This window comes from Rhinichthys klamathensis, unplaced genomic scaffold (genome assembly GCF_029890125.1).
Source record: "Rhinichthys klamathensis goyatoka isolate OS25496 unplaced genomic scaffold, OSU_Roscu_1.1 h1tg000126l_1, whole genome shotgun sequence".
Lineage (NCBI taxonomy): Eukaryota > Metazoa > Chordata > Actinopteri > Cypriniformes > Leuciscidae > Rhinichthys > Rhinichthys klamathensis.
The window spans coordinates 879,945-894,077 of record NW_026606663.1 but is presented as its reverse complement, the minus strand read 5'-3'; the positions used below and the strand labels follow the sequence as shown (position 1 = coordinate 894,077).

General features: G+C 37.4%; 1 protein-coding gene across 1 annotated transcript in view; it reads left to right on the top strand.

Moving 5' to 3' along the window:
- LOC130089131 (pro-neuregulin-3, membrane-bound isoform) overlaps nt 1-14,133 on the top strand; it is a gene marked incomplete at its 5' end in the record, with an annotated part of 132,232 nt that overhangs the window by 58,644 nt on the left and 59,455 nt on the right. The window contains one exon of the mRNA XM_056256257.1: nt 10,476-10,549. Coding sequence (XP_056112232.1) covers nt 10,476-10,549 — 74 coding nt within the window. The remainder of the gene's footprint in view (nt 1-10,475; nt 10,550-14,133) is intronic.

Here is a 14,133-nt window from a genome sequence, read left to right as displayed (position 1 = left end):
ACCCGAGATTAGAATCAACAAAATCCAGATTGATAACATGCACTTGACAAAATGTTTGATAGAAGTGGTATTTTGCATGGCACTACTCAAAATAAATAATAGAAAAATCTAATCTGATAAAGAATGCCAGTGGATAGAAATATTTAAAAAAGAGAGATAAGAGGTCTGATTTGAATGCTCTGGAGGAGGCTAGGTGATAAGCAGGGAATTTAAATGATTTGCTTATCAAGCTTTTATTGGCGCTTCATTTTGAAGGGGAGTATCAACAGTCATATCACACTTGTGGTGGCTTGAGCTCTTGCTTGTATTCAGAACTCATGCTGTGGTCAGGTTACATGTGACATGTTGGAGTGAATGTACTATGGCTCAACAGCCTTGTTTTTCTCCATGTATACATTGAAAGAGAATTTATACAGCATCTATACTCATTGGCTACTTTATTAGTTATACCTTTCTAGTACCAGGTTGGACCCAGCCATTACTCCAGTCTTCAGTGTCACATGGTCTTTCAGAAATACTTGTAACATTCTGATTTGATGCTCAAGAAACATAATTATATAAAACTGCAACATGAACCCGACAGCCATTTTTATTGAATGGACAGAGCATCTTTGACCTTTTCCCCCTCAGTTTGAATATCTCCTTGCATCCAACCACTAGACCGTCAAGTCTAAATTGGGAACTTTTTTCCTTTTGGTCATAATTTATCTTGCCTTGGGCATTGGGTGAGTCATGACTGCCACTGGTGCCCCCTCAAGGAAAATAGGTGCATGGAACCCATGGGTACAGCTCAATGTAGATGGGCAAGCTCAGCAAATTAAAGTTGCCCTGTTGGAGCAAATTCCTTAAGTTAAAGGATTAGTTCACTTTAAAAAAAACTTTTGCTGATAATTTACTCACCCCCATGTCATCCAAGATGTCCATGTCTTTCTTTCTTCAGTCGAAAAGAAATGAATGTTTTTGATGAAAACATTCCAGGATTTTTCTCCATATAATGCACTTTGCTGGGCACCAAACGGTTCAAGGTCTAAATGACCGTTTCAGTGCAGCTTCAAAGGGCTTTAAACGATACCAGACGATGAATAAGGGTCTTATCTAGCGAAACGATCGGTCATTTCAAAAATAAATAAAAAAGGTAAAGTGTTATAGGCACAAATGCTCGCCTTGCGAACTCTCCTGTTCGAACTCGTTCATCAAAATGAACAAATGTTTTTTCGAGTCAATGACTCATTTAGACCTTGAACCGTTTGGCTACCATTGAAGTCCATTATATGGAGAAAAATCCTGGAATGTTTTCATCAAAAACATTACTTTCTTTTCGACTGAAGAAAGAAAGACATGGACATCTTGGATGACATGGGGGTGAGTAAATTATCAGCAAAAGTTTTTTAAAAAGTGAACTAATCCTTTAAGAAAACCATAATAACTGAGGGTATTATGATTTTTCTTAAAGGGATAGTGCCCCAAAAATGTGAAATTCTGTCATAATTTAGCCACCCAAGTGTTTTCCAAACTTCTTTTTTTTTCTTTTTCTTTTTTTTTTTTACATACAATGAAAGTCAGTGTTCACCAGAAATTGGTCAACAACATTCTTCAAAATATCTTCTTAAAGACCCCTGTGGTGAAAATCAAGCTTTTAATGTTTTTTTTATTTTTTTATGTATGTCTATGTGGTGTTTTTAATATGCTTTAGGACAAACCATGCGCAAATTCATAAGTCAACACCATTGCTGAGTACTGTCTCCTTAAAAATACAGTGAACCAAAAACAGTCTCAAAAACGCAGTTTGAAATCGCTGGTATTTATAACATCACAAACTACCTTGTAACCAATCACGTCAACGTGTGATCGTCAACAAGCGAATCTCTGATCTGGTGTGAGTGAGTGGAGGTGGGGCTAATTTGCATATTTATAGAACCGCATATACTAAATGAAGCAAGGATGTGGTTTCATTCAAGCTATTTTAAGGCAATAAGTTGTTGGGTTTTTTTCATGAAAAAAATGTTTAAATGTCATTTTGGTGATCAAAGATGAGTTTTAAGGGATACAATTAATGACTACAGGGGGACTTTAAGGGTTTTGTTACAACTGACTGCTGACCTTTAAAGTCAATTAATTGTCATTCAGCATTTTTCCATCTCAAAGTAATAGAATCATACAGTCTGCCTCTTTAACTCAATCTCATAACTGTGGGGACAGTATTGTATAGCATGGCAGGGCTGTGTGTGGTACTCCATGTGCCTACTTGCATGCTTTATGTGTGTAGAGAACTTACTTTGAGCTTATCCCCTATGGTTACCAAATAAAGAGAAAAAGGAAACATGTCACAACCTCATGTCAGTATGTCTTGGCATTTAGCTATTTGTGTTTACGCTGTAATAGAGAGTAAGTTGCTGTGGCTGGGTAGATTTGAGCAAAGCTGCTAAAAAGGCAAGATGAGTGATTTCATTTCTACCGTATGTTCTCTGTTGGATTCCACTGTTGGATCTTTGATTTATGTTGTGCAATAGTCATCTCATTTTATTCGCCTCTTCTCACATCTGCCGGCAGCCGCTGAAATTGCATGTTAAAAGTTAAAAGAACACCTGTCACGGGCTTGAAGCTGATGGCAACATAAACACGAGTGCATGCACAGCTTGAGTCAAGCTGCTAGAAGAGGCCCTTACACTTCTTCAGGAAGGAAAGAGAAGAATTAGCTTTCCATCCATCTCCTCTCGTTTTTCGAAATGAGGTTGTTCACCTGAAGGTGAACATAAGAACTCGAGACAAGTCAAGCTATCTTTTATTTTCAGGTTTGCTGACACCAGAATGTAAATTATTTAAGGAGGCCATGCAGGCTGATAAAAAAAAGAAGAAGAGAGGTCTCAAAGTCAACACAATCGTGTAGGCCTATGCAAATTATTTGCAGTACACATAAGGCTGGAATACACTACGTGACTTTTAAAGTCTGTACAGATTTTAAAACACTAGGCATCATACACCTGCCTATACTATGAAAATGACTGCATAGAAAAACTGGGCATCATACACTAAACGAGATTCCAGCGACAAGCAATTTGTCTGTCCACACCAGACACGACTACGAGATGCGACAAAATCAATAAAAAATCACAGCCAATCAGAACAGCATGTGGGCGGGCACACGTGGCAAGTGCACGGCACCAGAGATTAATCTTGATGGCACTCGCAAGGAAATGGATAAGTACAGATTCAAATTCACATATATTACACCATTTGAACATTATTAAAAATGCATACTGAGTTACTAAAACAATCTTCGTCATAGAATACACATTTGTTCATAGTTTGAACGTTCTTGTTTCCATTTGTTTCATTTCATAACAGACATAACATAGACTTTAAGGCAGCATTACTAGCTATTCAATGATAGTTGCTAGAAAGGTATTGGGGCTGTGCATGTTCTTTTTTTTTACGCATTTTTAACCCCTCCACCCGGGTCCTTCTCACCCCGCTCTGAGCGGGTCTCGAACCCAGGTCTCCGGCGTAAAGACTGCAGCCCCTAGCATCTGTCGCTAGAGCGCCTATTGAGATCAGAGGAGTGAGGTTTACTCGCACAGCAACTACTAGCTGGCCTCCGTTACACTCACCCCCCTAAACCTCACTCCCATCCGGGTCACGGCACCAATGTAACCCCTCTATTTTATTTTGCATTTATATATGTCTATATAGACATATATAAATACAAAATACAATATATACAAATACTTAAATATTTTCGAGACCCAAATATTCTGGGTGGTCACACATTCAATAAACAACTTATGATTACAGGGACATATTGTTGAATAATAAATACTTATTTTCACGCAGTTCCTTGCACAATACTAAGTTTTGACCTCTAAACTCTCTTACCATAGTGCATGTTTTTTTAACTAATACATTGACAATTGCATCACATCACCAGCTTCATGTGTGTGGATTTCTAACTGGCTCAGTAGCTCACCTACAGAACTTCAGCATTGAAACACGAGTCATGATAAAAGAGCTCAAAGAGCAGCAAATGTGTATTTATCTCGCTTTTGCTTAAGTTATCGGTTAATTTAAGGTAGGGTTTAGTGTTGGTGGTACGTTATTTTCCAATGCAATAAACCATTCACCAGACATTTCATTTACCAACTACCATAATATGTACAACAACCAACATAATAAAATGTTGACAGACTCTCATACATCTGTTTTAGATAAAACAAATCTCTCTCATGGCGCCACTCACTGAACAATTTACTTTGAAAGTGTTTCGAAAAGTGTAAGAAGCAACTTAATATTATTTTGCAGAAATGTCGCCACAGACACATATTTCCAGTGATCCTGGGTTGTAGTAAAGGGGGCCCATTTCCCCAAATCACGTTATGTATCAGTTCTTGAACACATATAATGGGTTTGAATTACTTTCTGCTTTTTCCTGTTATCCTCTAACTTTCATCAACGGAGGATAGTGCATATGCCAGCGTCTGAAACTAGGTTTCAGACAGCTAACATGAAATCAGACCCTCTCTTGGCAGTGATAATAAGTGCTATTCGATCATCTCAGAGGCAAGGTTATTGCTGAACCAATGCGGTCAAGACGAAAAAGAAAGAAAAAGGCTGAATAATATGGAGAGGGATAATCATTTTACACAGAAATTGAAGAGCAAATATTGTATTAAAAGTAAATTGCTTAATAAAAGCCCATTTACACTGAGGTATGTAAGTCAATATTCTAATACTTATAATATTATAGCACAAAGTCAAATATATAAAAAAGGTATATTAATATAAACTTTTTCTGGGTTTCATGCTACCAATTAAAAAACCTATGCACAGTCTAGGCACACACAAAAAAACTGACCTATTCATTTGTCTCTCATTCATGTTAACCACACAGAGAAAGGCCAGTGACAGAGAAGGCTGAGATGTTCTTAGAGTCACACTCTTGTCTGCATTATACTGCCAGGTTGACCAGGGGTGCTAAACTACAGAGAAAATGGCTCTCTGAGAGCACTTCAGAGTACCTGCACCCTCTCAAAGTTCTCTTCACTCAATTCAGCAGATCACAGCAGGTGAATGCTAGCCTCTGTGCTAACGATAATGGATACTTCACTGCTGCACTGGCAGGCTCATTGGATGATCTGTGATAATGATAGTTTAAACAGAACAAGTTGTTGGGATGTCCATAGGTCTTTGCTTGAGTGAAATGTTGGGGCCTGGGGAATGGTTTGGCACTTTAAATATATTTTCACTGCAAATCGATTGCATCTTTTTGTGTGCGTGTTGAAATTGGCCACAGGTATGATCATGTACAAAATGGTCAAAGGTTACAAGAGGGAAATCCATAGTTTCTGCTTTGTTTGAGTGCCAGGAAATTGGCTCTCTCAAATGTCAAATCTTCAATGTAAATCAATGCCCTCCCAGTGCTTTTAAAAGTTTGGTACATACCGGTAAGCCACTTCATACTTTGAACAAACACTACCTCACTTTGTGCCTCTTTTAATTAGGTTTAAAATTAGGTCTGTTCTATAATTCAAACTCTCCAAATATTGTCAATTAAGACATATACACAAAGCTTAGTCTAATTTTCTGCTATAGCCTATAGGTTGCTATTTTGTCGGAGTGCTTCAGATAATCACAACCATGCTGATAATCAAGAAAAACAGTGTGATATTGCTTTTATACAACAGTAATATTGAGAAAATTTCCTTTTAGAAGCATTATTTCCAGATATTTTGGTAATATGTGTTTTAAAGCTAAGTTTTTAATATAACTTCAACGAAGCAACAGCAGCATCCAATTCCACACTTCCCCTAGCAACACACGGTGTTGACATTGTTTTAAACATATCGGTAAAGGGCATGATTCACTGACTCACTCATGAAAGACTGTTCTTTGTTTTGTTCCTGACTGAATCAGCATTTTTTAACAAATCGGTTGAATAATTCAATGACTAGCTCAGTTTCGTCCCTGAATGAATTTAGCGAGTTTAAACGAATCAGTTGAGTGACTGATTCAAATGACTCGCTTATAAAGAAGCACTTGTTGCTGGCATAACAATGTAACCTGCAAAAAGACTTGTTAAAATACTGTAGTGTATATATTGTATTATGGTCAGGTCATTTTGATGCTTGCTGTTGCTCATAGAACTTCAGTGTGAATGATTTGTGGAGTAATTTCTTATGCAGCAAATAAAATATCTTAAAAAATGTCCATATGCACTAAGGTTATTTGCCTCTCTTTGGATAAAACATAAACAGAACAGCTGTGAACATAACATGATCAAACACAGCAGCTTGATCTAAATCTCAAAACGCCTATGTGAGTAGCATGGAAACATACTCCAGATCTCATTCCTTTTAATTAAAGGTTCTCATGATAAACTATCAGGTTGCTTTAATTAGTATTTATGCATCTTGCTTCTGTACTGTTGTCTGTTACGTTTCCCATTATGAAATTATAAACTTCATAAATGGGTTCACATAGTTCTCTAGTTGTGATAAACATGCTGAAGCCTAATCATTAGCGGTGCATAGTTAAATGTGCATGTTCTTCTCACATTCTGGAAGAATCTGACAGCTGGAGGCTTGGTATTTATATTTATCTGTGCCTGTAAAGCTGCCTCTTAGTTAAAATGATCTACACCTCCTTCCAGCATCCCGTCCCCCTCCCCCATTTGTTCCTGCTAATTAATGACTGTGGTGCTAATTAAAAGCTGTGCAACACTCAATACATTCTGAGTCCTTGAGAAATATTAAAATTTTCATTTGCAGGTCTCAGAGACTAATGAATATTCAATTGCAAAATTTCCAAGGAAAATTATAGGGTTGGGAGGAGCGTAAAAGTGACAAAGACATATAAGTCTATATTATGCGGTAAAAAAGGATTTCACACTGGGAGTCCTGTAACATGACACGGCCTCATGGAGTAAAGAAAAAAGAACAGAACAATAGAAATAAAAGGTTTGACCGTAGCCTAGTCAATTCAAAGACATTGGCATGCTTTGTCGAGAAGTATTAAAAATTTTCAAGTTATAAAACGAAACTAAACACTCAGCCATGGAAGACAATGTGCACGAGAGAAAAGAAAAGCTTTGCATGAAAGAAAGACCTCCGCTTCAACTGTATGCTGAGCAACAGGAAGCTTCCTACTGCGTTAAACGTATCATCTTTACACATAAATCAAGCCTGTGAACAAAATGTCTGTGCTGGGCGAGATAAAAGGGGAGAAGCAGCCCAAATGTGGTCTCTTGGGCACAGTTCCACACCTCCACCTCTTTCCATCCACTCCCCACATTTTAATTGCTACTGTTTGCCAATTGCCACAGCTCATACTGTGCCCATAATGACTGTTCCTCACAATGCTGCCATAGCACTTGATCTCTCTTTTAATGATCCTCCTCCTGTAAATTTGTACTGTAGTGTCTTATCTCACAGATCTTTATCAGCTCTGCTTGCCTGTGGACACATTAATTGGGGAACGATTAATTGACCACAGATACTTCAGGGATGACCTATGTAAAGCGCACAGTCACTCATTTGCACTGCTGATTTGATTACTGACTATATAGCTCCTTGTGTGCAATTAGTGTAAAATCTTTACCAGTGACGTTTATGACAGTTACATTAAATTAGTCGTATGTAGATTTCCACTATAGAGTGAGGGATGATGATTGTTAACATCAGATTGGACAAGGGTGTAAAAATTCTATGACTGTTTTTATTAATAGGAAACATGAGAAGAACAAATTTCTCTGTGAATCATTTGGAAAATCGTGCCTACTGTATGTTAATTGACACGTTGACAATTTATGTAAGATTGGTTTTATAGACAATTCACATAGAAAGTTGTTCTGCTTGTGTTTTATGAATGAGGCCGTGCTTATTTTTTGCTGGTACGCTTAGGATTTACAGTTTTGACTGGGAAAAGACAATTATTCAAATGTATTCAGAATTATTCAGTTTCATCAGTTTTCTGTTTTTCTTCCGGTAATAAGGAAAAAATCGGAACGATACAGAATGAAAGTCTGTTCCATGAACACAGAAACACATTATTTGTAACAGTGCTTAATTTGTACATGACAAAAAGAAAGTCACTGAAAATAATTCACTTAGGAGAATTCACGGCTTGGGAAATGTTGTGAAGTAAGTTAGTTAGGTTGGGCGATCGGCCAGGACTGAGACTTCTGAGTGTGCAAGTTCCTGACAGACGGTCAAGTCTGTGGGTGGTGGTGACAAGTGCCTGTCTTTGAGTAATTGAATCATTTATTCAACCGATTCATTCAAAACACTGATTCGTTCTGGAACAATACAAGTGGCTGTCTTTATGAGTGAATAATTCAATTATTCATTCAGCACACTGATTCAAGCAAGGATAAAACACCACTAAGTACTACTGTTTGTGTTGCAAAGTGTCTACTATGGCTTTATTTGGGACTATTGTCAATGGCAGAGAAAAAACAGACGAAGAGATTGGCAATATTCTGTCGAAGGGCGTTTTCATACCTTCCTCGTTTGGAGGATTTCTTTTTTCCGATACCTGGCATGTTTTTTTCCCCTTCGTTTGGATTGTTTCTTCATAGGCCTATATAAAGTGAACACAGCAATAATGCTCGGATTCACACCAAAGAAATCGGCCTAAGATTACCTGAATGAGGTGGCCTCGGCCATATTGAAAACGAACTCTGGAGCAGTTCATGTAGTAAAAAAAGCAGTTTGAACCAACGGACCGACAAACCAAGCAGTATCATAATTCATATTAGGAAATATGTTACGTAAAAAGCAGCAGTGTCTGATTCTCTGGGTGACTCCATTACTACTTATCCCAGTTGAAAATCAAAGAGCACCTATTTCCATTGCTCTTCTCTGAAACATGAGGTGCATTGCAAGAATCCTGTCCTGATGAAGCCTTTACTCTTGCTATAAATATTACAATTTAAGTCTCTGTTTTGGAATAAAGCAAACAATCTACAGGTGTGAAAACACCTAAGATGTTCTTGTTTATTGAACTATTATTATTACGTGTGCTGATTCTTTTTTAGAAGCCACACAGAATACAAAGAGAAAGCTGCTGAGCCACCCGAATACATTATCTTTATTTATGTTGTCTTTTAAAATGTATTGTTTCAGTTGGGAACTTGGGAACATACAGTATAAGCAATATGCAGCATTAAATTGAGTACTTGATCCTCTGTAAAAGGATGAAATGTGCTGTAGACAACAAAGGCTTGTGTTATCTGTTGAGGCTCGTGCGCATGGCTTATGCATATGCTCTGTTTGTGCCATTTAGAGCCAGGGACATTTTTCTTTGTCACATTGCTCTCCTGGCTCAACCAGCTGAAAGCAGGATTAGCCTCCAGTGTCTTTGAAAAGTCAAGAAGTGAGGGAAAAATGAGGATAAAGTGATGACAGGATGGAGAGAGAGCGGGGAAGAGCGAGAAACACATGGGCAGTTACATGAGCAAGAGAGCTGGAGAGAGAGCAAACAGCTTGGCTGGGAGGGACATGGCATGCATATTTCATATATTAAAGACAAGCATTTCATTTCCATATTTAGTGAACACTGAGAAGACTTATTTGAGCAGTCAGGGCTTTGTTGAAGTAGAAAATCAGCAAACTCACTGTGCCCATGTATTTACAAATCAATCTTCAGCCATCTGCAACTGATGCGTGACATGGCACGTCTGGATCTCCCATCTGATTTCCCCAAAACCCTTGAACATTTTTCACTTTGATTGGCTTTCTATGTCTAGGAGTTTTATTGTTATGAGATGCACAGGGAACATCCTGGCCCCTGAAAAGTGTTTAATTAGAGTGGTGGGGTGACTTAGTGGTTTAAAAGAATACTTCAAGTTCAATACAAGTTAAGCGCAAACAACAAATCTTATTTACCACAAAAAATATTTTCCTCAAATCTGGATTGCAATAAAGTTTTGCAACCAGTGTTATTTTGATATAATTCAAATCTGATCATAAAATGTATTAATATTTGAATTAGTTTATTAATATTTTAATTAGGTTTTTTTTTCAGTTTTAATTTTAATTTGATTATTTCTTTATACCTTTTTATTTTTATTTCAGTTCAGTTTTAGTATTTCAACTTCCTTTAACTTATTTAGTATTGCCAAGACAATATTTCAAATTTTCATTTTTCATTTCTTTTATTATTATATTATTTTATACAGCTTTAATTCAAATAACAAATACATTTTTTTTTTACAAATACATTTTTTTTTTTACTACTGTTTTAGTTGTAGTAAACAATAAGAACATTGCTTACAATGGAAGTGAATGAGGACAATCCAGAAATGTTAAAATACTCACTTGTTTCAATAGTAAAGCCAAACGGTTGCTGCTTTTATCCCCACAAGGAACAATCCAAGCACGACTCTTAACCCCATGGAACCTGTCCCTAAAATACATCGCTTTAGATAAAAATTCTGTTAAATCACTTTTTACTAACTGTGGCTTTCTTTTTTTCCAAATCAGATGTAAAGAGGGTTTCCAGGGCATTCGCTGTGACCAGTTCCTGCCCAAGACTGATTCCATCCTGTCTGACCCAAGTGAGTGTTCTTGCATTTTGCTTTAATAAATCAGATTCATGTAAACACTTTGCAATGCCTACTGTACATTTAACTGGAAATCCACATGGATATGTATTATACAACCCTTTTAAATTGTTTTGAAATGAGTGTGCAGGGTCACTGATGTGAATAGAGAGAAATGGCTGTATAACTTTCAGCTTCTAACCCAAATGAATGCTTAACCTCCGTGGACCATAATGCATGTATGCATTAATTTGCCAATAACAACAAGGCTTTGCAGTTTGCAGTCTTACAGACACTGTTGTCATAGAAACCTTGTCATTACCAAAGTGTCATAACATTTTCATATTTTCCTGACAGGAACAGATATCTAGATTTCCCCACCCACTCAGCTAATGGCCGTATATTCACACGCTTCTACCAAATCTGAATGTTTCTTTTCTGAATGATGTATACTATTTTCTCGAATAAGGCAATGATATTTTTCACGAATTTCCACATGCACACTGCAGATTCTTGAGCAGCGCATTTTATTATCCTTCAAAACAAAATGGCACTGATAGATCTGTATGAGAAGGTCAACAAACAGAACCCCTCATAATCATGCTCCATTTGTGACTCATCAAGTGGGCTTACTCACTGCACACGACATGTAATCAATACCTGTGTATGCGCGCACACACACACACACAGGGTCTCCATGTTCATGTTTTATGGGGGCTTTCCATAGACGTAATGATTTTTATACTATGCAAACTGTTGTATCCCCTTAACCTTAAACCTACCCATCACAGACAACTATTCCCACATATCACATGATTATTTATATATCTGTTATGTATGGATGGATGGATAGATAGATGGATATTAATTTTGGCAACTTTATTTCAAATCAGTCTTATAATATGCAGAAATTGAGTTTATAATAGATTAGGGATGTGCACGAATATTCGAATTTTCGAATATTCGATCTGTAATTATTATTTGAAAAATAAAATACTATTCGAATTTTACTACATTGCTTTGCTGGCCCGGCCGTAAATGCAGTGAATCCATGATAAATCCAAGGGGGTAATCCATCAGCCGGAAGTTGAAGCCTCGCGGGAGCCGCCATCGTAGCAGACCATCACCTGCTGTTAGCATCCCATTGACTCCCATTCATTTTAGTGTCACTTTGACAGCGAATAACTTTACATCTGAGGCGTTTAAAGACTCCATTTGTCCATGATTTATTTATAGAAAAACACGACAATGCATAAAAGGCTCCATTACCTTGTATCTTACGTTATGGCCCCGTAGAAGCAGTTTTTTTAAAAATAGGCTAAAGATTGCGTCATAACCACGGGACTTTCTGTCGCACAATAGAGACATTACCGTATAGACAGGAGGAGAAGCTCGCAGGCAATCTTTTACTGTCTATGAGGCAATCGGGGGGACATGGAGGCACAAAGTCAAGGTAGGAGCCCATAAATAGAGAGTCCATAAAAGCAATGGGACAAAATATTTCAACAAAGTTTTTGAGGAATTAGGTGATTCAGATTTGTCTTGGCACAGCTACTAGAAGATTTACAACTGTTCAGTTAGCTTGTACAGCTCAGTTTGAGCCTGCGCAGTCGCTCAGACATCAGACAGGAAGTGCAATAATCGGGCTTCAGTCTTCTCCGTTGAAATCAACGGGGTCGCTCTGTCCATTTCTTTTACTGTCTATGGATAAATCCCAAGCACTAACTCGCAGTTATAATTAAATGCACTGGGTGGCGCTGTGGAGTGTATTAACAAGTTGTGTGTATTTGATCACATAATGTTGTCGTCTGCCTCGCGAAGTTTGGAATTACTTGAAAATGATCTTACTAAATGGAATTACTTTTGATCGAATTAATTAATTAATCTGAGTTATAATATCATCAACACAATGAGAAATCACATGAAATCCAAACAGTCGAATGAGGAAAGACAGCTGTCCATCACTGCATTCACGACTGCAGGTAAGCGCAGCTGGACCCCGCGTGATCCGAAATGATAACTTATCTTATAGCACAATGATTTTGAGACATATACTTCCTTTAAGTTTCGTTGAGGGAGACAGGTTTAAGAACAGAAAACGCAAAGTGCTGTTAGAAACTTAGAACACGTACCGTTATCTTTGTGTCTCTGAAGCGTCTGTCAGCGAAGCGCCTTTTCTCACTCGAGCATAAATTGCTGGCGGCGCCCCTGCATGTGGACATTGTTTTTCTCAATCAGGGCTGCAACAAACGATTATTTTGATAATCGATTAATCTAACGATTATTAGAACGATTAATCGACTAATCGTCGATTATTTCGCAGACTAATCAGTAAGTTTTGAACGATTATTCAGCTTTTCCAAGTAGTTAAAACATTGAGTTATACATATTCTAACTATAATATAAAAAAAGAAAATCACTTCTGCTTTTGAAATAGTTGTTTTAATGAACTTTGAGCCAACTAAACAGGTCATTCTCTTTAAGTTTTCAGATTTCGGTCCAACTCAAATCACACACAAATGCTCTCTAAGCATTGTTTAATAGGCCCACTGCTTTTCTTAGAACTGAAACAGAAAAAGGGACATTTACTTCAGGACACAAAGAATGGTAAAATATGAATCTGCAAACAATTATTATAATTATAAAATTACAATCTTTTTTTACATGACAATTGAGCTGACAGAGACGTTCTCATTCACCTTTTAATTTATAGTATGATAAAGTAACTGCCATGATATTCTTCCTATGTCATAGGAAGGATATAACATCTCGTTTTGTAAGTCTTCATGATTATTGAACAAAATACAGGCAAGTGATAAGACTATAATAATACCTAATATACTAATAGTGTTACAATAATAAAAACAGCCCTGACTCCTAAGCTCGATCAAGCTTTATTCTATCCAAAATAAGTCATCACATTACTGTAATTATATTACTATTGATAATATTATTACTATTATTAGTAGTATTGCATTCTCTAATAAAGAGAGATTTACCGCTGGTTAGTAGGCTAAGCTCCAGCTGGAGAACACTCACTTCTCACCGGCTCCTCTTTTGCCGGGATGTTTCCTCTTGCACTCCAACATGCATGTTGTGCTCCCGTGAAAATTGCACACGACAGCATTCTTGATTTGAAGTTTTGTGAAACTTTCCCAAACCTAAACCTTGCTAGTTCGGATTCTTTTGCACTGTCATAATTCGCGCTGTTTTCTCTTCTACCGCAATAGCATTTGTAAGGGCTGCACTACACTCTAGCGCTACAGCAGCGTAGCGGTCAAATCGCGGGATTGCAGGCCCTTACATTAGGTCACGTGAGATCAAACGACTACTCGACAACAAAGATATTTGTCGACAAATTTTTATTGTCGACGTTGTCGACAACGTCGACTAATCGTTGCAGCCCTATTCTCAATAAAAACGTGAAACAATATAAACACGATAATCATATGCTGACTCGTGTGTGTGTGTACGTTCTGTACGATATCTGGCGCAATCTGCTTTATTAGGCGTTTTTTTCCCCCGTTCGCGCTGCTTAAAGTCCCCATGAATTCAAAATTGACCATACTTACTTTGTTTGCCTAAATTGATCGTTTTGT